The sequence below is a fragment of the Pseudorasbora parva genome, chromosome 5 (genome assembly GCF_024679245.1).
Source record: "Pseudorasbora parva isolate DD20220531a chromosome 5, ASM2467924v1, whole genome shotgun sequence".
In the NCBI taxonomy this organism is placed as follows: Eukaryota; Metazoa; Chordata; class Actinopteri; order Cypriniformes; family Gobionidae; genus Pseudorasbora; species Pseudorasbora parva.
This window is the reverse complement of record NC_090176.1, coordinates 41,465,144-41,487,983: the sequence shown is the minus strand read 5'-3', so window position 1 is coordinate 41,487,983 and position 22,840 is coordinate 41,465,144. Positions and strand designations below refer to the sequence as shown.

The 22,840-nt window shown below is 36.6% G+C and overlaps 4 protein-coding genes across 5 annotated transcripts; 2 read left to right on the top strand and 2 right to left on the bottom strand.

Annotated features, from left to right (window-relative positions):
• Positions 1–1,474: 1,474 nt before the first annotated feature.
• On the bottom strand, positions 1,475–8,232 carry slc40a1 (solute carrier family 40 member 1). The gene is made up of 8 exons (XM_067444341.1): positions 7,930–8,232; positions 7,744–7,811; positions 7,105–7,264; positions 6,850–6,965; positions 6,090–6,216; positions 4,966–5,214; positions 3,776–4,396; positions 1,475–3,574 (listed from the first exon to the last, which is right to left on the bottom strand). The coding sequence occupies exons 1-8, from the start codon at positions 7,961–7,963 to the stop codon at positions 3,261–3,263; spliced, it is 1,689 nt and encodes a 562-aa protein (XP_067300442.1). The 5' UTR covers positions 7,964–8,232; the 3' UTR covers positions 1,475–3,260.
• Positions 8,233–16,956: 8,724 nt separating this feature from the next.
• LOC137075597 (ASNSD1 upstream open reading frame protein-like) lies at positions 16,957–18,121 on the top strand. Its single transcript, XM_067444340.1, has 4 exons — positions 16,957–17,122; positions 17,236–17,289; positions 17,821–17,896; positions 17,984–18,121. The coding sequence occupies exons 1-4, from the start codon at positions 17,045–17,047 to the stop codon at positions 18,022–18,024; spliced, it is 249 nt and encodes an 82-aa protein (XP_067300441.1). The 5' UTR covers positions 16,957–17,044; the 3' UTR covers positions 18,025–18,121.
• Positions 18,037–20,291, top strand: asnsd1 (asparagine synthetase domain containing 1). Its single transcript, XM_067444337.1, has 3 exons — positions 18,037–19,443; positions 19,547–19,728; positions 19,850–20,291. Exons 1-3 carry the CDS (start codon positions 18,037–18,039, stop codon positions 20,094–20,096), a joined length of 1,836 nt encoding a protein of 611 aa, XP_067300438.1. The 3' UTR covers positions 20,097–20,291.
• On the bottom strand, positions 20,246–22,315 carry zgc:136439 (uncharacterized protein LOC678627 homolog). 2 transcript variants are annotated; one of them, XM_067444338.1, is made up of 9 exons: positions 22,066–22,315; positions 21,764–21,961; positions 21,553–21,642; positions 21,396–21,475; positions 21,182–21,297; positions 20,753–20,850; positions 20,591–20,659; positions 20,467–20,525; positions 20,246–20,383 (listed from the first exon to the last, which is right to left on the bottom strand). In XM_067444338.1, the coding sequence occupies exons 2-9, from the start codon at positions 21,953–21,955 to the stop codon at positions 20,263–20,265; spliced, it is 825 nt and encodes a 274-aa protein (XP_067300439.1). In that variant the 5' UTR covers positions 21,956–21,961; positions 22,066–22,315; the 3' UTR covers positions 20,246–20,262. The 2 variants fall into 2 exon arrangements, with proteins under 2 accessions (XP_067300439.1, XP_067300440.1); XM_067444339.1 differs by having other exon boundaries at positions 21,764–21,958.
• Positions 22,316–22,840: the final 525 nt, after the last annotated feature.

Below are 22,840 nucleotides of genomic sequence, written 5' to 3'. Positions count from 1 at the left end.
TTAACTTCACTCATCAATGAATCATGAAAAAGAGCTCAGGTTCCCAAAAATATATGAAGCAGCACAACTGTTTCCAACATTGATAATAAATCAGCCTATTAGAATGATTTCTGAAGGTTCATGTGACACTGAAGCGACTGGAGTAATGAAAATTCAGCTTTGCACCACAGAAAGAAATTATATTTAAAATATATTAAAAAAGAAAACCTTTATTTTGGATTGTAATGCTTTTTTTCTGTAAAAGCATTTGATCAAATAAATGCAGGCCTAATGAGCATAAGAGAATGAACATAAAAAATGAACATTTAAAAATTATAATCTTTCCAAATATTTGAGATGGATAGAATTTTTTTTTTTTCAATGAGAACATTGAATTATTCATTCGAATTCATTCTCATTCTAAAAAAGCGAACCAGTCTAAGGAAGCTGGTTAGGCTGGTGTGTTTGAATGGTTTTGGTCAAATGGTTGCTGGTTATGGTTTTGTTGGTAATGCCTCAGTTACTTCAGTCCTGTGGTTCTCTCTCTGTGTACTAATGTAAACTACAGACAAGGGAAATTGTCAACCCCTATTCACTGGAACTTCTTTCCAGGAAATGTATCAAAGGTCATGTGGTTATGATATGCTTTTTAGGACTGATGTTGTGCAAAACGAATTGCTCAGGACACAAGTTTCACACAAGCACGTTTCTTTTTGAAACACTAAGGATAATATCTTATCTCTTACCCATGTCTGGATTTCTGGTTAAAGCAAAGTCGAATTTCAGTTGAGCTTTGCTCCCTCTTTGCTTCAGTCTTTAACTAATATAGATTTTTGTTGACCGTCTAGACCTTCCAGTCCTGGAGGGACCCTGTCCTGCAGAGTTTAGCTCTAACCCTAATCAAACACACCTGAACCAGCTAATCGGAGTCTTCAGGAGTACTCGAAGGCTACAGGCTGGTGAGTTTAATCAGGGTTGGAACTAAACTCTGCAGGACAGTGTCCCTCCAGGAATGGAAGTGTCCACCCCTGGTTTAGTATTGTTCCCAAAAATATAAAGTTCACTCGGTTGCATACATATTTCAGGACTACACCCGGAATATCATCCTGATTTTCCACCCACCCAGAATGGTTGTTGCGTTGTTACTGGCATATAATCAGGTCATTCTTTGTCTTTGCTTCTCATGCAACTTGCAAGCCAAGCTCAACTCAGCTTTTAGTCAGTGCATTAACCACACAAAAATAAATCTGAAAAGGCCTTTAGAGAAAATTAGCAGCAAACCCTTCTGAGGAATGTGACCCTGTACAATTGCTGCCGCATGTATTCCAGCTCCTGCGAGTTCACTCGACCTCTTAAAATACCCCCCACCCCTCCACCACAACACACACACACATTTCAACCACTCAACTGTTGCATTTGGATACAAATCTGTTTATTTCAGTGTAAATGAGATGCAATACAAGTCTTGTGCTGTATATTCCCCCTACTGTGGAGTGTGAACCACACAACAGGAACAGAATCAATATGCCTCTACAAAGAACAATATATGTTTGTTCTTACTTTACATTCAACAGGGTTTTAATAGTCATTTATTGCAACAGAAGTTATTCATTTGTAATTTTGTAAAGGCAAGATCTCTGTGTGGCATTATAGGAGGACAAGACTTAGAATTCAAACACAAGTATTCAACAAGAAAATATAAAAATATTTTACAGATGTAAATAAGGCTCCACATTCACAGAAATAGTCAATATGCTCTGATGCAATGGAGAAAGTGTTTGAGGACTGACCACATGTTCACAGGGGTCTCATGAAAATCAGTGACTTGGCACCTGCATTTGTGACCAGCTGCACTTCAAACCAGCCGTCCACATTGGACTCAATCCCTTCTCTTTTCTGTGCATACGGTGGAGCCCCGCCGGTGTCCAACCTCAATATTACACAGCTATTACTAAAAACAGCATGTATATGTCAAACCTGCTGGGGTTTTCAAAAGGATGTTAGTGCCTGAGTAATTGTGGTTTTTGTGGCAAGCTTCAGCTCATAGACCTAATGAAGAGCTGTAATGTTTATTTTGAACATCTAGATTAACATATGATTTGCATGAAGGAAAATTTGAGGTGTGGTGTCACTTAAAGGACAGTAAAAATCATGAGGTTGTTTTAGAGATTTTAGTTCTAACATTTTAAAGCAAATAGGAGAATCTACCGAGTTTGGATGCAGAACTACAAGAGAAATGTCAGAATTCCTGCCTGGCTGTGAACTTTGGTGGCAGAGAATCAATTTTTAAGATATGTTCTTAATCAATTAATTTAAGATATGTTAGTGCAAATATCTTAAACCTGAAGTGTCTTGTTGCTTCATCGTGGATAAAGTGTAATCATGTAAAGTGCTTGTGTAACAATCTTTTGCAAAAACAAGAATTAAGCACTAAAATCACTTTCAAATCAAACAGAACAAAAAGGTGCTAAAACTCTAGTTGCAATGGGGCGAGTGTATCCAGGTCCTAAATCTCCAGGATATTTTCACAGTACTAATGTTCGGAATGGTATCAAAAGAAAACGGTTGCATTTCCCTCACTTCCACATGGTGAAAAAAAAATCCACTTTGGTTACCTGTACAAACTGTCAATGTCTGCATTGCTTTCCAGAAGAGTTGTAATAATAGCACCACCGAAGCTCAGATAAAGAATACTGACTACATGTATATAAATATATAAGCATAACTGAGTGAATAACTAGCACACTCCTAATAACTATAAAAGAGACTTTAACCATGGCTTGTAAAAAGCATTAAGGGACAAACGTTAAAAAACTACACTATCTTAAGTAGAGCACATTGTAAAACTCACACAGCTAGTCTGAAGATTAACTACGACCATAAAGTCAAAAAATCAACCAAATAAGCGAAAGTAGATTAAATATGCCCATTTTTGCTTTGGAGTTATTAAAGCATGGTATAACACATAAGAACTACAGTTCCCATTAGTGTGTTTCCTCTACAGTTACTTCTCAGGCAATTTTACAGCACCTTGAACACAAAAAAACAAGGGAAGTAATGCATGCTTTTTGACATATATCTAAGCTACACTAAGGAGTGCTCATTCTCTTCTTTGTTATTTTACCTAACAGAGAATAATTTTTACTCAAATGCACAAGCACTGCAAGCAGCAAAAGCATGCATGTTAGTAAAAAGAGATGGAATGGGAAGTTCCTGGCGACGTTCTCGAAGAACACAGCATGCAAAACTAGTAGAAATTGGCTTACGGTCTCTTTAAAGAGTTATACAGAGTTGGAAAGTGAGGGAATATTGGGGTCTGGCTTCTGCTCAGGTGAACAGAACAGGAAAAGTCGACTTCGGAGGCTTTTATAGGCAAACCTGAAATACATCATATGTCCCATTGCAACGAAGGAAACTGAGATGATCACGAGAAGCCCGAAGGCCTCTGGATTTGGTGCAAGGATGACCATGATGAAGTGCAGAAGATCGAGAAGATAGTTCATGGAGTTCTGGACACCATTGATGACTCCTCTCTCTGACTCAATCACATTCTCTTGGATTAGCTGGGTCACAGTCAAGTCAAAGGACCAAAGACCTGAAAGGAATTTTTAGAAGAATCAATTAAAACATATATTGTGACATTAAAAGAGCACCAGAACACAATTATCACAAACATGACTTGTTGTTTTTGGTCTCAAAGGTTGGTTTTACGACTTTCAGGTCATAAAAAGATAACGGAAAATAGGACTAAATAAAACTACTTCTATTGTTTCCTGTTGGCTACTCATTTACTTACCGATTCTAGCAGCAATGACACCGGCAAAAAGAAGACTGACAGACATGTAGGATTCTACTTGGGGGGCTTCCTCAAAAACAGTGGCGTTTGTCCGAATCTGTGGTTCAATCGTAGGAACAAAAGTAGGACTCTCAGGCAGCGAGCTGCTGTCTCCAAACAGATGTTTTAAGACCTCTTCGAAGGGTGAGACGCTGAGATCGAAAGGGCTGCCAGGAGCAAAGACGGATGCCACGCAGAGTGTGAGGCAAGATAGTTGGGTGACTCCAGCGATGAAGCCGGTTCTGATCAGGCCGCACTTCTTTCTGATCCAGGTGAAGGCCACCGTTCCACAGATTCCAGATATAGCCGAGGCTCCCATGAGGAGACTGAGCACAGAGCCGTTCAGGCCCTGAGTATACGCGTAGCCCGTGGTGATGCAGTCAAAGCCCAGGACGGTCATGTAGAGGAAAGACAGAGACATGCCAGCAAAGAAGATGGACTGATTGTAATAGGCTACCCAGCCATCCTTAAAGGTACGGATGGGCTCAGCCATTTGGTAGCAGCAACTGGTGTTCTTCTTCACCTCAGCGATTTCATTCATCAGCTGGGAGCCTTCAACTGGACTTTCAGTATTTCCAATCTCTGCAACAGTGAATTGGAAAACCAATTAGATAGATTTAATTTGATATGCCACCCTTTTGCATTGTTTAAAAAACTAAATTGCACAATGAAAGGCATTTTAACAAATAGGGTACAAAATAGGATCTGAAACTCTTAAAAAAAAGGAAGTTATTAGTGAAAAGATGCTTAATCTTCAAAATGTGTCACAAACAATATGCGGTCAAAATTGGCAATAGGTTTACTAGTAACAGTTTTTTAGAATTTGCCTTAAATGCAGGTTTATAGTTAGTCCAAATAAAAATAAAAAGTGAATATATTTTCTTTAAATGGCTTTAGTAATATGAACAGAGGGTGAGCTTGACAAGTGCGCTACAGTTCGAGTAACATGAATTTCTTATTACAGTCCTTTATGGATGTCACAATTTTAGGGAATGTTTCAGTTTTCTAATGGGGGAAATCAATACATAACAAGGTTCTGCAGTTTTAAGGTGGATTTATATTGCATACTTCTCATGTTAGATAATATATAGCCTTCTCTATGTACTGTATTAGTGGAAAGTGCCAGAGGAGATTTGAGTGCTATTGCAAACCTTTTTGTACGTTGAGATGCTTCAGCTCCTGGTCATCAGTGTTCTTCTGTCCTGCTTTGAAGGCAAGTGCTGGAGTCTTTTGATAAACTTTCCAAAGCAGGAAGTACTCCAAGCACATGGAGAACAGGTTCCAGCCCGAGATAAAACCACAGCCGATGAAATGGGAACCGAATGACATGATCTGGCCCACAAGCATTGGAGCCAGAATATTGGTTAACTGGTCAATTATTCTTACAGTTGCATTCATATCTGACAAAACAGAAATACAGAAAACAAGAGAGGATAATTGTTAAAAACAGTGATATATTCTGTGATGAAAATAAGGAGAAATACATTAAAATAAGTAATATTGTGAAATATTATTCATTTAAAGTAAATTATTCCTGTGATGGCAAAGCTGAATTTTCAGCATCATTACTATCGTCTTTCAGTATCACATGCTCCTTCAGAAATCTTTCTAATAAAAATATATATAGTTTTACTCATTTAGTTTCAGTTTATTTATTTTTTTCCACAGTAACTAGAAAGCTATGTGTTGGCTATGCTTTCATGAATTTTCAGGAGGTTACTGGGTTCACTGGGTACATTGATGGGTTTATAACGTCATAAGGAATGACAGCTGATGCAAGCACTCTATGAAGATAAGATGATTGATGAAGAAACTGCTGTAATGTATTTTATGAGTTTCCTCAACTAAGTGAAATGATTGTTATAGACATTATAGTGGTTGAAAAAAACTTATTTGGACACCACATTCCATTGAATTAAAAAAATATACAAATACAAATTAGTCAAAAGGATGTTTGTAACATTAAGTTTTCATTTTTAAACCAACAGATATATTGGTCAAAATAAAGACAAAATGATTTTGACACTTTTTTTAATTGTTAAACCTAGTGGGACAAGTCTATAGTTAATGTGATGAACTGCAACTGCGTTTATTGAACTGACTTTATAAATATACTTAAATCCAAGGTCAGATTCGAATGTATGGGTTAAAATGTATTTATTTAATGCAATGATATGCATGCATTTTTAGCTTTGCTTAGTGTCTAAAAGTGTCCAACTACTTTTTTGGGCCACTGTAATAAAGGTTAAAAAAGGTCACCATTAAAATTCCTGACCTGCCAGTTTGCTTCGATCATCTCCAGCCACAACCACAACCCAGTCCCTCTGGATGGTGATGGACATAGCTGTGCTGGCCAGGTTAGCAATGTTAGCAATGCTGATGACCATAATGTAGCATGATGTCTGCAATGACAAAGAACATGTGATTAAAACTATGTCACTGTACTGTTAATTGTTTTAGTGCACTGCCACAAAAAGTTTAGACTTAATTTTCGGGAACAGTCCAGAACCTAAAACAGTTTATTGAACAAGCCTCATTTTGTCTGCTATATGGGTTCTCAACCTCAGTGACACCAGGACAAACAGCAGGTTTTGTTTGTTATTGTATATACTAAGCTTTCCAGTCTTTTAACAGACTCAAAGGACTAATATTGAGCAAGCAACATGCTTTCTACTCGTGACATCCCTGGATTCTGCTGACAGCATGTCACCGTTTTTTGTTTTTTTTGGTGCCGTATCAGGTTTCACTTACATGAATTTAGGTTGAGGCTGTGCAAAATAGAGCTCTTTCCGATTTAGACAATATTACCTTCTATATAAGTTAGAAATTGTTATTACTCTGAAATTACTGAAATTTGAAATTACTCTTATAAGGACATTGTTTGCCATATATGAAAATGTCAAATTTTCAACAGCGAGTTATAGTGAAATACTATGCATATGGTTAGTTCCGTGGGCTTTTATATAACTATTTACTCATTCAACAAATACTGATTAATAAATAGTGTCATAGTTTTTTCTAGGAAGCAAACTCACCAGCAACCATCCATCATACATGGCAGAAAGTTGGTCTTTATACTGGAAAACAGCCATCAGAAGGACACCGCAGAGAATGACAGCAGTGTTCTGGACAACCAAAGATGTCTGCGCCACTGAGATTAAGAAACAAAATCTAGACTCAGTTGCGTTCAGTAAAAATGTTGTAATAATTGGCGTAATAAAATAATGAGTAATTAATGTATAACAAATATAACTCAACATTCTCTGTGGTTCAGGCTTCACCATGTTTACCTTTCAGTCTGGGGTTTTTGTCCACCCAGTCACCAATAATAGCGCCCAGTAGGAGGACAGACCCCGCAACCACCAGTCCATACACGGCTGTCAAGAGTAAACTATTGCCATACAGCTCCACCAAAAACACAGCCACAGCAAAATTCCACATCCGATCCCCCTGTAGCATAAAAACACAATGATCATCATTCAACATAGTTTTGTGATTGAAATGTAATAATTAACTGGGGTTCATGCAAAATAATTAGTTGTCAGCAGTATTTTGCAGCTTATATTAGATGATATGGATCACACATTTATATAAAACAATACATTTATAAAATAAAGAATTTATTACACATGTTCTGGAGTAATCTTATTAAATAATCTTATTGATTTCTGATCTTCAAACTGTCTTCTGTCATGGTAGATATTCAGTACAATCTCTTAGTAATATAAAACATTTTTTTAATATAAAGTTTACAAAAATATTAAAATAAATGTTAAAGTCGTATTTCCCTGACTAATTCTGGCTATTGATAAATAAATAAAAATATAATCAATAAAATATAATTAAAATATTTATAATTGTGGACATAAAAAAAAAAACTAACGAGGTGTGCTCTCAAACACAAATCCTTATTGCAAAGAATCTCTCACCCATGTTGACAGAGCATGTCCGAGGTAAATGAGGAATTTTGCAGACTTGAAGAATTCGCAAAATCTTTCTGAAGAGAGAGGGAGAACATGTAGAAAGTGCAAAAATGCAAGGAAAAAATGTCAAGTGCAATTTATTCTTTTTTATTTAATTTATCACAGCATCCTCCTGCCAAGTAAAGAACTTACCACAGCAAGGTTTCTTAGATGCAACGCTGTCCATTATGTTATCGATAGTATATTTCTTCGATTTTGTCCAGATTTAGATTCTTTTGTAAGGGTTCGGGTTAAACAGGCAAAGTAAATCCTCGATGCAAATATTTCCTGCGCAATACACGAATATTTCCCTTCTCTCCTCTCCAAACTTAGCTATCACTGTAGCTGAAGTTGGAGAGAAATAACCTTTCTAGAACAACTAAATGTGTAAAAACACAAATACTGAAAGGGCCAGACCCGCGCTCACGGATTCAGCCCAGCTCTGTGTTTACCACTCAGACAGCCCCTCTGACAGACTGCTGATATATTACAAGCTTAGACTCCGCCCCCTTTGCGCTCAACAAAGACAAGAGCCGTGTTTCCGTGACACAGCAACATATTTAATAAGACAAGCACGTCTGCAAATGTCAGTCATGATTTTGATTCACTGTTTATATTGTAAAATGTCTTTATTGAGGCAATCAACAGATCTAAAAATGTTATTGTCACAAATGTTTGTTTCACACGTTACATTACTACATCATGAATGATTAGCCTATTATAAACACATAGTTAAAACCCCGTATAAATTAGAATGGTTCTGAATTATGTCTTATGAAGTAAAATATAATATTATCATATAAGACATGATTTAGCCGTTCTTTAAGTGAACAAAGCAGACAGGCAAGGGTCAACAATATAATGTAGGCATTGGGGCATGTTGTCACAAATTATTTTATTTTATTTTTATTTTATTTTTTATGTATCTGAGCATTAAAGGATTAGTTCACTTTAAAATGAAAATGACCCCATGATTTACTCAACCTCAACCCATTTATTTATTTATTTATTTATTTATTTATTTATTTATTTATTTATTTATTTAATCAGAGTTATATTAATAAATATCCTGATGCTTCCAAGCTTTAAAATGCAAGTGACAGGGTTTGAAGGAGTCAAAAGTTTGGAATTTGGAGGTTAAAGTTTGAACCTCAAAAAAGCACATCCATCCATAATAAACGTTCTCCACATGGCTCTGGGGGATTAATAAAGGCCTTCTGAAGTGAATCGATTGGGTTTTGTAAGAAAAATATCCATATTTAAAATGTTATAAAGTAAAATATAGCTTCCACCAGACACCTTCCGTATTCAACTTATGAAGAAAGAAAGAAACGCCTCTCGCATTTCTTACACATTCAATGAATATTTTTTTATAAAACCCCATCGATTCGCTTCATGTGGAATATGTTTATTATATATGGATGGATGCACTTTTTTGTTCTTCAAACTCAATGGACCGCACACTGCCATTATAAAGCTTGGAAGCGTCAGGATATTTATGAATTTAACTCAGAATGTGTTCATCAGAGAGTAGAAAGTCATATACACCTGGATGTCTTGCGAGTGAATAAAAAAATGGAGTAATTTTCCTTTTAAAGTGAACAACTCCTTGAATGGTGGAAATTCTTAATTAGAATTTTCTTTGTTAATTAAGTTTTTTGCAGTCAAGTGTTTAAGTTTGTATCTTATCACTATAGGCTATCATATTTCTTATCATTACATTTGTATTGGCAATTTAAAAACCCATATCAGCATCAACAATGTCTTTATGTCACCATGACACGGTTTGATGGGTGACCTGTAGATTTTTGAATTCTTTAAAGGTGCATGGTAACACTCTGTCAGTGGGTGACTGTACAACACAGGCCTTGATGAACATTACTGATTCATGGAAATCCGAAAACTATAGCCAATTAGGGCTTCCATACACTCTCAGAAAAAAAGGTACAGTGCTGTCATTGGGGTGGTACCCGTTCCCAACCACATTCCTGGAGCCCCCCTAACACTGCACATTTTGCATGTCTCCTCAATCAAACACACCTGATTCAGGTTATCAGCTCATTAGTAGTGACTCAAAGACCTGAAATGGGTGTGTCAGTCAAAGGAGATATGCAAAATGTGTAGTGTTAGGGGGGCTCCAGGAATGTGGTTGGGAACCACTGCCCTAAGGTACAAAAGTGAAAAGGTACATCTTTGTCACCCCTAAATGGTACATATTAGTACCTTAAAAGGTACATATCAGTACTTTAAGAGTGCACAGTAGTACCTTAAAGGTACATAGTAGTACATTTAAGGTACATATTAGTATATTTTCAGTTTTGTACCTCAGGGTACCACCCCAGTGAAGGCAATGTACCTTTTTTCCTGACAGTGTACAAACCAAGTATGAGAGTAAGTAAGTCTTACCAAATATGAATCTAGATCGCTTTATTTTCACAGTACTGAAACGTTTTTTCTTTCTCACTGTTCTTGGTTGCAACTTGGATCCCCGACAGCTATTTCCCAACAGTTTGGCAGTATATGCCTCTTCCCAATCTAGTATTCAGGTCAGTACTCACTAACACAGCAGCTTGCAGCGCAGAAACAAACATAATGTGAAATGTTACATGGAAAGCTGTTTTTTTTCTGCGTTTGGTTTAAAGGAAAGTTTTGCACACTCACTTCTCCAACCCAATTATTAACAATGTATGGTTCCCCAACAAACTTTTGAATGAACAGTTCCAAGAACCATTTTTTACTTAGTGTGAAGAATATTTTAACATAACACTTTTCCATGATAAAGAAGAACATTGCTTTTGCATGGATGTTACGGGTTCTTCATGGAACCATAGATGCCAAAAAAGAACCTTTATTTTTATATGCTTTTTTGATAGATTTTTTGACATGATAATGCATAAAAAGTGAAGTAATGCTTTGCTCTGTTTGATTGTTTTTAAATAATAACATGATGTAATGTGTCATATTTAATCACAAAACAAACAGATGATTGTGTCGTTATACCTCTTTGTTGGTGGCTTTCATATTTGTTTGCTGCAGTATTTGTGAGTAGCCTATGCATGACAAAGCAACACCTTACACCTTGCTTGCGGGCTTGATTAAAAAGTCTGACGATTAGGAACCCATCCCATTCACAGAAGGCTCAAAGCTGAGTCATGCTGCACACAGAACCATCTTATGCAGAGAAATCTGAGACATAGAAACAGATTACTCAGGTCAGAGACTTTGTTTTGTTCTCTATAACTCTGTTGGTCTCATAGCACCACTATGTGCTTAACTTGCTTGCTCATTTACTTTACATCTATAACAAAGAATGAAAGAACACACATTTTTGAACAAAAAACAATATTCAGAATCATGTTTTTTTATTGTGGTAAAAAAGGTCTCTATCTAGAGTCATTTGAACAAATGACATCTAGACATCTTTTATTTGACCTAACAAATTAACCTGACCAACTGTTCCAACATATTTACTAACCATGGACATTAGCCATTTTCAGCTGATAAGAATCCAAACTTTACACAGGTGTCTAGAATCAATACAGGATTTCTGCCGTGACCATGACTGAACCCAAACTAGTGTGTTTGTAATATTAGAGGTGGAAACACACAAGTAAACACTGTTCACGTGATTTAACACTTAAGCCTTTTAAGGGTGACCACACATTTCAACAGAAAAGCACAGGGGCTAATACACAATCAACAGGACCACAAACACAAACACTGTAATTCAGTAAATGCAGGCTTTCTGTGTCATGAATGAGGTTAGAAGTTTACGAAACAGGAGAGTGGGATCTAACTGATATTAAAAATAGGAATGATTACAAAAACCAATAGATTCTATGTTTAGAGCACCAGACAACAGATTAAAGTGACTTTTAGTTGCTTGCTTTTAATATCTGAATAATGAAGTGTGTAACGGAAGGTGAACCAGAAACAGACTGAAGACTCAGAAGATCAAAATATAAACTTCAATAATGATGATGCTGCTGCTGATTATATGATAATGATGCTCAGGCTCAAACAGAAAGGCAGGGAAACACTCTAACACAACAATGACTAGACAAAGACTGAAGGTGCATGAGGGTGAAAGTTAAGTAACAGAAACAAGACAATTAATTAGACACAGCTGGGACAAATGGGAACTGGGAACAAGGGTAACCATGTGAACAAAGGATCGGCGGCAAACTGAACACATGAATGAATCAAAATACAACTGAAAGTCCAAAACACAAACAGAACTGTGACAAAGCGCGTGCTGCGATGACTCCTTAAGATAAAGCTTTGGTCTGCCAGCCCAGATGTGATCAGACATAAGGGGTTTGTTTTTCTGGTCTTATTATAAAACAATCTGTAAAATATTTAATTGATGGACAATTATGAATGATAAAAGAAGCTTAGTTTGATAAAAAAAAAAAAAAAGAAAAGAAAAAAAGAAAGAAAAAAAAGCTGGAGGCATAGGGGTCTTTTTAGGGTGACCATGAGTTGTCCCCACTTTACATCATGCTAATAAACTGGAACTTATACCACTTGGGAAAAAGTAGTACACTTCAATATGAATAAAAAATTAAACAACTAAACAATTATACAGGGGCGTAGCCATCTTTTCAGAAGTGAGGGGGACAGAAATGTCGTAATACCATTTTTTTTTACCGATATCATTTATCGCATCTCTTGCTTTTAATTCGGTAAGATATCAAATACACTGCTGATCAATAACCACTAATATCTATAATATTTTTCTCCTATATTTTATGCCAATTTTATGGTTTATGTACTTCAAACACTTATGCATTAAAGGGATAGTTCACTTTGAAATTAAATTTTGATATGTTTTAGCTTACCTCATGGGCATCCGAGATGTAGGAGCATTTGTTTCCCCAGTAGTTTCAATTTTGATCATTTTAGGTCAAACCGTTCTTGTCTGTGCCTCACATCATGCAGGTCTATGGTCACCACCTCAAAGAGCATACACAGAGAAGTCCAAATTAAAGGGGGGTTGAAATGCTGTTTCATGCATACTGAGCTTTTTACACCTTTAAAGACTTGGATTCCCATCCTAAACAAAGACAAAGTTTCAAAAACTAATGTTGGACGTTTGATGGAGTATTTCTGTGTTAAAAATACTCCTTCCGGTTTCTCACAAGTTTCGGCGAGTTTTTTTCGAGTATGGGTCTACTTGACGTTAAATAGAGCGGAAGGTCCTTGTATGGGCCGTACGGGCTCTTCTCCCGGTAGGGTGCGCGCGCGCGTGACTAGAGCGAGAGAGAGGAAATGCACGCTGTAAACAGTCTCTCAGGTGCAGATCCAGTCGTCCGTGAACACTTATGTCGCGCCGCGCTCCACTTTATTCCTATGGGTGACGTCGAGCGACTTCAACGCTTCAGCATAGCATTCCGGGAAGGCAGCGCTGCATTTGAACCGGTTTGAACGCAGAAATGACGGGAAGCTTCAAGGCATCGCTTCAGTCGCGTCGCAAAGTGGATTTCCACGGTCACTGCTGTCACAGGACTTCACCAAATCATACCAAAGAAGTGTGTTTTTGACAGAGCGGTCCTGCTTTGGAAGCAGCCGGTGAGTAAATCAACTTCAAATGTCTCTGCTATTGGCTACCGTCGCATGAGTAAACATCAGTAAACGATACGATCGCGTGCTTCGTCATTCAAATGCGCTAACGGTTACTCCATTGTTGTTCTAACGTTACACTATTCTGACTCTGACGTGCAAAACCGTTTTGCTTGCTACCTCTAAGGTCTAGTCACATACAATAGTCCATAAACCGAATCATGTCCTCATAAACTGCACACAAAGGCCCCTAAATACAGTACATACCACAGAGACGGACATCCTGATGTTGCCGTTTCTCCTGTTCAATTTATTTCAGCCTCAGATTTGATTGTGGATCATTACCTGTATTAGCTGAGATAGATGGGTTTCTCCACGCTTGAGGACGTCACCGCTTTGCGCGCTTGTCATTCTTTAGCTTCGCCCACACGATACGCCTCCAGGCGCTCGGTTTTTTCCGGAAAGACTCGGTACAGCCCATATTTCTTTTATAAATATGATAAAACTAAAGACTTTTCGGAGATATGAAGGATGCAATACTACTCTATAGGTACTCAAGATTGACATGAGATTGACTGAAACTGAGTGTTTCACCCCCCCTTTAAACAATCCCCCATCATAAGTACACACTGATGGCCTGAGACACGTAACGAGCGGTTTGTGAGAGAAAACGAACAGTATTTATATCGTTTTTACCTCTTGTACACAACAGGAAACACGCACCCGCGCCCTCGGATCAGTCGGACGTAGTGGTGTACAAGAGGTAAAAATGATATAAATACTGTTCGTTTTCTCACACAAACCGCTCGTTTCGTGTCTTAGGCCATCAGTGTGTACTTACGATGGGGGATTGTTTAATTTGGACTTCTCTGTGTATGCTCTTTGAGGTGGTGACCATAGACCTGCATTATGTAAAAACACAGAAAAGAACGGTTTGACCTAAAATGATCAAAATTGAAACTACTGGGGAAACAAATACTCCTACATTTCGGATGCCCATGAGGTAAGCTAAAACATATCAAAATTTAATTCAAAGTGAACTATCCCTTTAAGTATCCATATATTTTATGCAATGTAAAAAAAAAAAAAATTCAGTGTTACTAATCATTCTCATGAGGATTTGATGCTCAATAAACATTTATGATTATTATCAGTGTTTAAAAGTTTTGCTGCTCACGGTGCTGCTTCATTTTTGTGAAAACAAACAAGCCATTCTAACATTTGTGGTCAAATTAAAAAAGAGAGAATTTACTACTTCTATTTATCAAACATGCATTAAATTGATCAATCATAAATGTTTCTTGATTATAAAAACCTCATATGAGAATGATTAGTGAAGGATCATGGGACATTGAAGTCTGGACTCTGGAGTAATGGTGGTAAATTCAGCTTTCAGTTTCCATGTAAATACACTTGCCCATGATTTTAAGAAGCGCGCTACAAACCGAGTTTAGAGAAAGCTGTTTTTTAGCGTTGCTGTTAACTTGCCCGCCGGCGCGCAGGTAACGCTGGTTCGAATCCCGCTCGGAGCGGGTCGGCTAGGATCGGGGAGACCCAGTAAAAGTGCGGGGAACGAAAATCTATACGCCCATGCAATTATACTTTCAACAACTACACTTGCAGAAAGCTTGATCTATGAAGATCTATGAAGATCTAGATCTACTTCCATAAATACAAACATAAAATAACATCTGAAATTACTGTATACACGATCTTCACATTTTGTGAAAATTTATTTAGAAAATTTTGTCAAAATATTAGTTTTTTTTTAAAGTATTTTATTTATCTCATATTTATTTTTGCAAATCTGTCTTCGTAATGTCATAATTTTGATATAATTTTGTCTTGACCTGTTTGCAGTGGTTATTATTTTTATAGTGTAATTTTTGTCAAATTGTAGATTGACAAAATTGTCAGTTTCACCTGCAAACAATATTTATACCCACACTATAAAAATAAATCCGTAAAATAACGAAAAAAGTACTGCCAGCCCAGGACATCTTCCAGTAATTTTATGGACATTTCCATAAACCCTAACATAGAAAACAATGCAAAATTCTAAATATATAGGTAAAAAATAAATATGGAAAATTCAGATAAATGAATATATACCCTATTTGTAAAAAAATTTGTGTGCATTTTTGATTCATAGATAATAAAATGAGATTCCAATTATATTTTAACCCCTACATGGATTACATTTCAGAAATCTGGTCACCTAGTCTTTTTACACCGCCCCCAAAATACCCTTTACTCTTTTAACAATCTGGATTAAAACTCAAAATCAAAAAGTCCTTTGTCTCATTTCAGGGATGTATGTGCCTTTTAAAAGTGTTACAGAACCTTTTGTCATCACAAATCAGGATTCTGCATTTAGGATTGTGGCTGTTGGCTATTTAAAAACCAAAAGGCTCCATTGTACCCAAAATACTACCTGGATTGAACACATTTTTACAGTAAGGCAGTAAAAGGCGGTCAGCTTTGACTAAACCTTTTTTCCCCTCAGGGTTCAAATGCAAACAATGTGCTTCGACATGTTTTGGACAAAGCTCTCCAATTACAGTACAACAAAATAGTTTGGATAATTAGACATTGCATACATTTCTTTATATCAGATAGAATCAAATAATACTTTTGGTGATGAAAGACTTTAAAAGTGGGTCACTGGCCTGGGTGGGAAATATTACAAAATATGTTTGAATGCATAATGCTATTGATTTATGGTCAATTTATGTTACAAAACCTTTTGTCATCACAAGTGATGACCTCATGGATAAGGATTCTGGATTGAGGATTTTGGCTGTTGAGTGCTCTGGGAGAAAAGGCTGCATTGTTTTTTACAGTGAGGCAGTAAAAGCTGGTCAGCTTTGACTTTAATCGGCAATCAATGTGCTTTGACATGTCTTGAGCAAAGCTCAGTTACAGAGCAACACAACTATTTTAATAACATGATTTCATACACCAAGAGTTATGGTATCATGTTCATGTACGCCTATTGTCCTCCTTCAAATGGCTATAGGATATCATGGTAGGATAGTTTCAGTATAACCACAACCACAAATTCACCATATTGCTACACTAACCATAGTTTAATCCTGGTATTTGTAGTAAAAATGGTTACTACACTTTTACAACCATTGTTCATTTTCTGAAGGGTATTCCTTAGTAGCTCATTCTTCCTCGTTAATTTGAGCAAAGAAAAGCGGATTCATGGGGATGATAGACTTAATAAGGTACTTTATAATGTATGTGCTTGTACAATAAAAAATAAATAAAAATAAAAATAAAAAAAACTTTTTGGTGCGCAATGATTTCGTAAACATCAGGTAAACACCATAGACTTTTTTTTTTTTTTTTTTTTTTATTGCTTTTAAAGAAATACAAATATACAAACAGTCAGGGGTACAATAAACAAACACAGTAAGACATAAGTACAATGATAAAACAGAGTAGTGACAAACAAAATTTAAATAAAAATATGAAAATGTTTACAAGTAGAAACACATTTTACAGCTTTCTTATTTGTTAAATATAATATTGTATTAAGGTGTAAACACCATAGACCGTAAAAAAGTAAACACTTACGTGACGCACTTTTCAAGCGTCGTTGTCTGTAGCTCTCGCATACGTCATTCGTGTTCGACGAACGAGCCACTCGCATGTTGAAATGTTCATCAGACGAAGCGTTTTGACTTTTGATTAAAACATGTCTTTTAATAACAGCCAGCGAACGGAACCTGGGACAGAAGAAGAGCTCGCACAAAAAGAGCAACTAAACAAGAAGGTTTTCTAATATCAAACATTTTATATTATAACTATCGCAACTTAATGGTTATATTATTTTAATGGCCACGTAAAGCATTTCACTGTTTACAAACCTTTGCGATTCGTTCACAGATAAAAGAGCAAAAGATTTTAGTCGACGAATTGAGCAATTTGAAGAAAAACAGGGTATGTATGTTGACCCATGTAGGTCTACATTTTGGAGTAACTTGTCACTCAATTATAGAAAACAAGTCGAACTATAGATTACAAATCCTTTACAGAAGTTCATACATGTTTAAAACATTTTTAAGCTCTACACTGGGATATATAATCTTATGATTAATATTTTCAGTTATTTTCACTTTTTGTCACTGCATAATGCTTAGCTATATTGTTACGAAAAGTAACGAAATTAGTTAAAATATGTGTTGCATATATTTATATAATATAATCTATTGCTATTTTCCTACACATTTGGAACCAAATAATACAATTCCATGTCCTTTTTCAAAAGACTGCTTTTATGTTTCATGAACTAACATGTGAACAATATCAACATTTACTTCAAAGTCAGTGCTCTTTCTAAGGTATACATTTAAATGTAGAGGGTATGATGACTGAATTTTTATTTTTGAAGAATTAAAATTACCCATATGTTTAGTATTATATGCTAAAATATCATTATATTCTTGTAATCGTAAACATTTTTTCTTATAGAGAGTGTACACACAGCAACCAAACAGCAATATATTTTTCCTGACAGACAAAGGAGAGACACTTAGCTCTTGTAAAAGTAAGTTTCTTCTATAATGAATAAAATCATAAGTAATACCAACTGCTTAAGTTCTGTCTAATACAGTCATCTTCTTATCTCTTACAGAGGATCTTGATAACATGAGGAAAGAATATCAAGATATTTAGTGCCGTGGGATCATGTGTGGGATATGCTGTGTGGTCAGTTTGACCACACCGCATGCTCCGCTAGAGGAGCGTTTGTGTGAAAATCTCAAACACAGAGGGCCCAACTGTAGCCGGGACATCACAGTAGCAATCTCCAACTGCAGTCTCCTTTTCTCTGCACATGTGCTTCACATGAGGGGTTGCCTGACACCTCAGCCTCTTCAAGATGACAATGGGAACTTGCTTCTCTGGAATGGAGAGATATTTGGTGGTTTGATAGTAGAGCAGGAAGAAAACGACACCAAACTTGTTCTCCATCACCTGTCAATGGCACAGAGTGACTCAGATGTGGTATTTGTACTGTCACAACTCAAAGGACCCTGGGCCTTTATTTACTATCAAAAAGCAGAGCACTGTATCTGGTTTGGGAGGGACTTTTTTGGAAGAAGAAGTCTGCTTTGGAAGTTTGATCCTGAGAGAGCATCTTTCACACTCACATCTGTTGCTTCCCAGCCAGCAGATAATATTCAATCTCAGTGGCAGGAAGTACCACCTAGTGGAGTTTACAGGTTTGACCTAACGGACTCTTCACCACTAGGGGCATTTATTTTTTATCTTTATCCGTGGGTTTTCCACAGTGGCAATGAGCCAAATGAAAGCTCAGAATTGAAATGTGAAAGCTTACCCAGATCCGTCTCTGTAAACAAAAATAGTTCTGGACTTTACCTGACCTGCCCTGTTTGTCCAATGAACACATCCATTTCATCACTTGCAAATGAACAAGTTCAGAGTGCCTCTCAAACCTCTGTTGAACGTCTGAAAGAATTACTAACAAACCCTACAAAGAAAGCAATGGTTAGCACACTCATTGACGTTCTAAGCGAGGCTGTCCGTAAGAGAGTTTGTTACCTACCTGCTCAAGATGAATTGGGCGTGCCCTTAAATTATACAAAAGCTGATATTGCCATCCTTTTCTCTGGGGGGATTGATTCAATGATATTAGCTGCCCTTGCTGATAGACACATTCCTGCAGACAAACCCATTGATCTACTCAATGTTGCTTTTAAAATCCAAGAGGCAAAAGTGCCCCCTAAGTCTTCGAAGAAAAGTAAAAATAAGAAGAAAGACAGTGATGCTGCTGATAAAACACAATCGGTCCCGCAGAGCTTCAACTGCTTCGACGTGCCAGACAGAATAACTGGAAGAGCTGGTCTGCAAGAACTAAAAAATCTCAGTCCAAATCGACAGTGGAACTTTATAGAGATCAACGTAACTCAAGAGGAGCTTCAAGAAATGCGACAGAAACGCATTTGTCATTTGGTGCACCCTTTAAACACTGTTCTGGATGATAGCCTTGGATGTGCCGTCTGGTTTGCTGCCAGAGGAACTGGCATCATAAACAAGGGTGTTGAAGAAGAGCTTTGTATTTCAGAAGCAAAGGTTACTTTGTTTTTCTGTTTGTATTTGAATTATATCTGAATTTAAATTGATGTCAATGTAAGGACTTAAAGTCACAAGAAATTTTATTTTCCTCTTCTCAAAGGTGATTTTAACCGGAATTGGGGCAGATGAACAGCTGGCGGGATACTCCAGACACAGAGTGCGGTATAAGAGTCTTGGATTGGAAGGACTTGTCAAAGAGCTGGCTATGGAGCTGGGACGAATATCCTCAAGAAATCTGGGAAGGGATGACCGAATCATTGGGGACCATGGAAAAGAGGCCAGGCAAGAGTAACACTCTTAACACTTAAAGTAACACTTTGCAGCTCAAGGGATATCTCAGATTAAAGAACAAAGATAAAATTCTATAGTATTGCACATAATAAATATATTTCTGTTTACTCAGATTCCCATACTTGGACGAAGATTTAGTCAGCTTCCTTAATGGACTGCCTGTGTCGGAAAAGGCTGACTTGTCTCTACCCAGAGGAGTTGGAGAAAAGCTGTTATTAAGGTTGGCAGCTGTCGAGTTAGGATTGGGACTCTCTGCTCTTTTACCTAAGAGAGCCATGCAGTTTGGCTCCAGAATAGCCAAGTTAGAGGACAACCATGAAAAGGCCTCAGATAAGTGCAAAAGGCTGGTCCCTACCTGATTTAATACTTCTTTAAAACTTCTTTTTAATTCTGAATATACTGCTGAAATGATTTGTTTTGAGGGTTGGGAATAAGAATGAATCCACAATATTGACAATAATTCACTTAAAAATGGTATGATACAGTTTTATTGTTTTCATGTTTGATTGTCATTACATGTTTGAACTACATTAAATAAACAGTGGGATTTTGAAGTTGGTCCTTGAAGTATTTGTCACATTCTATGTATGATGCAAGATTCCCCACATCAAATCGACCAGATATCCTGTGCACGTACACAGGCCTCCTATAATAAAACCAATCATGATTAATGTCACTGAATGAAAGCAAACACAATGCCTTATTGTCTACAGTCTGCCTGTTAGTGACCTTAATATGAGCCACGACAGAAAGGTCCCTGGTGCGTCCCGCTCTTCAATGGGTGCGTTCTATATGGAGAAGTTACATTAAAAAATAACACTAGAATAATTTCATAAATATAGATGAACTGTACCTTCTTTTCATTGAGAAAAATGTCCAACAGAGGAATGGAGGTTTTTGAAAACAGGTAAAAGCAAGGACACTGCAAACCAAGGAAAGCACATGAAAGATATTGCTCACAATAAAGATAAACAGTACTGAAATGTCTATCTTCAAATACAAATTGAAAACATACTGCGTTACGTGAGCTTGTTTCATGCAAGAGAGGTTTTTCCTTCATGCGCTGTACTTTAAGGTCCTCATCCAACTCCAGAATCCCATATTTGGATGTTTCTTAAGGTGGAAATGATATAATAATGGATTTTAAAAATACATAGTGACCATATATACTTGGCAAAGTTAAAAACATTATCCCCTGGTTTCACAGACAAGGTTTCTTATGCCAATCCAAGACTACAATGCATGCTGTTTTAACTTAAACCAACTTGCACTGATATATCTTAAATAAGTCATTGTTTTGTCTCAAAATGCACGGCAATAAAGGTTTTTTTTCTAAGGCATGTTTATAAAAGCTACTTAAATGTCCTAATTGAACTAAGGCGTAATCCTGGCTTTTTCTAAGCCCTGTCTGTGAAATCGGCTCATTGGTTGCTTTCATGCTCACCCTCATCTTTGCATTGGTATGACAGCACTAAATTGCTCTCTTTTTCTTTAGTTTGCACTTCAAAGAATCTCTCAGTAAATTTCCTCAGGCTGAAATCCTCTTTGAATAAAGTATCGCTGCAAAATGAAAAATAAATGTTTTTTCTCTCTCACTTAAAACCATCTCAAACACTGCAATACAGTCAGTGCCTTATTCATTCTGACGCTGGTCATACCCTCCAATAACTAGTAAGTGATCATCCATAGCACACAACTTGACTGTCAACTGAAGACAGGCAACAGCACCATGTCTGTCCTGCAGAGACAATTAAAAGGAAGTTTTAAAAAAGTAATATTCAACATTCATAAATTGCTCCATTCCAGTATGCTCACCTCATTTCTTCTTGTGCCATCGTTTATGATTTTAACATTGGGGAATTCTTGAGCCCAGTGCTGGAATGCTTCAAAGTACAGATCATTTGTCTGTTCAATAGATGATACAGATACTCCTAATTATTTTGAGCAATATAATCATGCAATTCAAACACTATTTCAAAGCACAATCAAATGGTCTTAAAAATACAATAAACAGTCAAACACTTACAACTACATAAACTGTGTCCACACTTCCTGTTTTGGTCAGTGCCTGAACCCAGTGTGAGATAAGGGCACATGGGCCGACGGGAAGCAGCGGCTTGGCAATGCCGCCCAGATGCCTAAAATTCCCAGTCGTGTCATTCTCGATATCCCTTTGCAGTCTAGTTCCATAACCTGCAGCTAAAATAACAGCTTTCATTGTCTGCTGAAAATGAAAGTGACAACAGCTCTTATTAGCATATGATTTTGAATAATTTTGCTGAAATCGCAAAGTTGTACACTTTCTGGGGTCTTCGCCAGGAACGTTACCTGTTGGGTAAAGGTTGCTGTAGTTTCTTCAGTCGGTAGACATGCGCAGTGCTGGTCTTCACAACGTTATCAAAGCGGTCCACATATCCGCGAAACTTACTTAGGTGTAACGTTAAGGGGTCGTCGAAGGACTTAGAGTGGTATGTGTACTACTATATTAAGTATGTACACTTTATTTATATGCACGTTTCGTGAAACCTTAAGAGTATAAAAAAAAAACGCAAATCGGATCTTTTGAACAGTTCGTTTCGTGAACCGGTTCAGTGATTCATTTACGTCACGACGTACTTACGCAATAGACGTAATATTCATAAAGATCAATTTACATACATTATATAGAAATCATATTAATCTAATGTAAAGTTACTGCTTGAGAATGTTTAGTTATTTTTAAGGCATTTAAAAGACGTAGCAATTGCACATAATGTACATTATTATTGTAATAAAATGTTCATAATTTAGTAATTTTCTCAAAAAGTAATGAAATCTTGAGCTCATAATGTAATCATTTTTACATTATAAGAAAACTATGGCATTATAAACTAACCAATCACATTGTCATAATTGTAATGGCTTTTGTTATTAATAGTATTATTCCTTTATAGTTGATTTGTAAAAAAATCTAAATCCTGCAAAATGCAACAGATTTAAATATTTATGCTATTACTATTATTACTATTATTTATTATTAGTATTATTATTATTATTATTATTATTATTTTATTTTTATTATTATTATTATTTTATATATTTTTTAATTAAACTTAAAGCATTG

What these genes read in the sequence shown, in the direction of transcription:
- LOC137075597 (XM_067444340.1), top strand. Translation starts at nt 17,045, where the DNA reads ATGTCTTTTAATAACAGCCAGCGAACGGAACCTGGGACAGAAGAAGAG. An exon ending in AAGAGCAACTAAACAAGAAG is followed by an intron (nt 17,123 to 17,235) that starts GTTTTCTAATAT and finishes ATTCGTTCACAG; the next exon opens with ATAAAAGAGCAAAAGATTTT. An exon ending in GCAATTTGAAGAAAAACAGG is followed by an intron (nt 17,290 to 17,820) that starts GTATGTATGTTG and finishes TTTTTCTTATAG; the next exon opens with AGAGTGTACACACAGCAACC.
- slc40a1 (XM_067444341.1), bottom strand. Translation starts at nt 7,963, where the DNA reads ATGGACAGCGTTGCATCTAAGAAACCTTGCTGTG. An exon ending in GACATGCTCTGTCAACATGG is followed by an intron (nt 7,265 to 7,743) that starts GTGAGAGATTCT and finishes TTTATGCTACAG; the next exon opens with GGGGATCGGATGTGGAATTT. An exon ending in CAAAAACCCCAGACTGAAAG is followed by an intron (nt 6,966 to 7,104) that starts GTAAACATGGTG and finishes TCTTAATCTCAG; the next exon opens with TGGCGCAGACATCTTTGGTT.
- zgc:136439 (XM_067444338.1), bottom strand. Translation starts at nt 21,955, where the DNA reads ATGAAAGCTGTTATTTTAGCTGCAGGTTATGGAACTAGACTGCAAAGG. An exon ending in CACTTACTAGTTATTGGAGG is followed by an intron (nt 21,298 to 21,395) that starts GTATGACCAGCG and finishes TTCATTTTGCAG; the next exon opens with CGATACTTTATTCAAAGAGG. An exon ending in AAACAAGCTCACGTAACGCA is followed by an intron (nt 20,660 to 20,752) that starts GTATGTTTTCAA and finishes CTTGGTTTGCAG; the next exon opens with TGTCCTTGCTTTTACCTGTT.
- asnsd1 (XM_067444337.1), top strand. Translation starts at nt 18,037, where the DNA reads ATGTGTGGGATATGCTGTGTGGTCAGTTTGACCACACCGCATGCTCCG. An exon ending in TTTGTATTTCAGAAGCAAAG is followed by an intron (nt 19,444 to 19,546) that starts GTTACTTTGTTT and finishes CTCTTCTCAAAG; the next exon opens with GTGATTTTAACCGGAATTGG. An exon ending in GACCATGGAAAAGAGGCCAG is followed by an intron (nt 19,729 to 19,849) that starts GCAAGAGTAACA and finishes CTGTTTACTCAG; the next exon opens with ATTCCCATACTTGGACGAAG.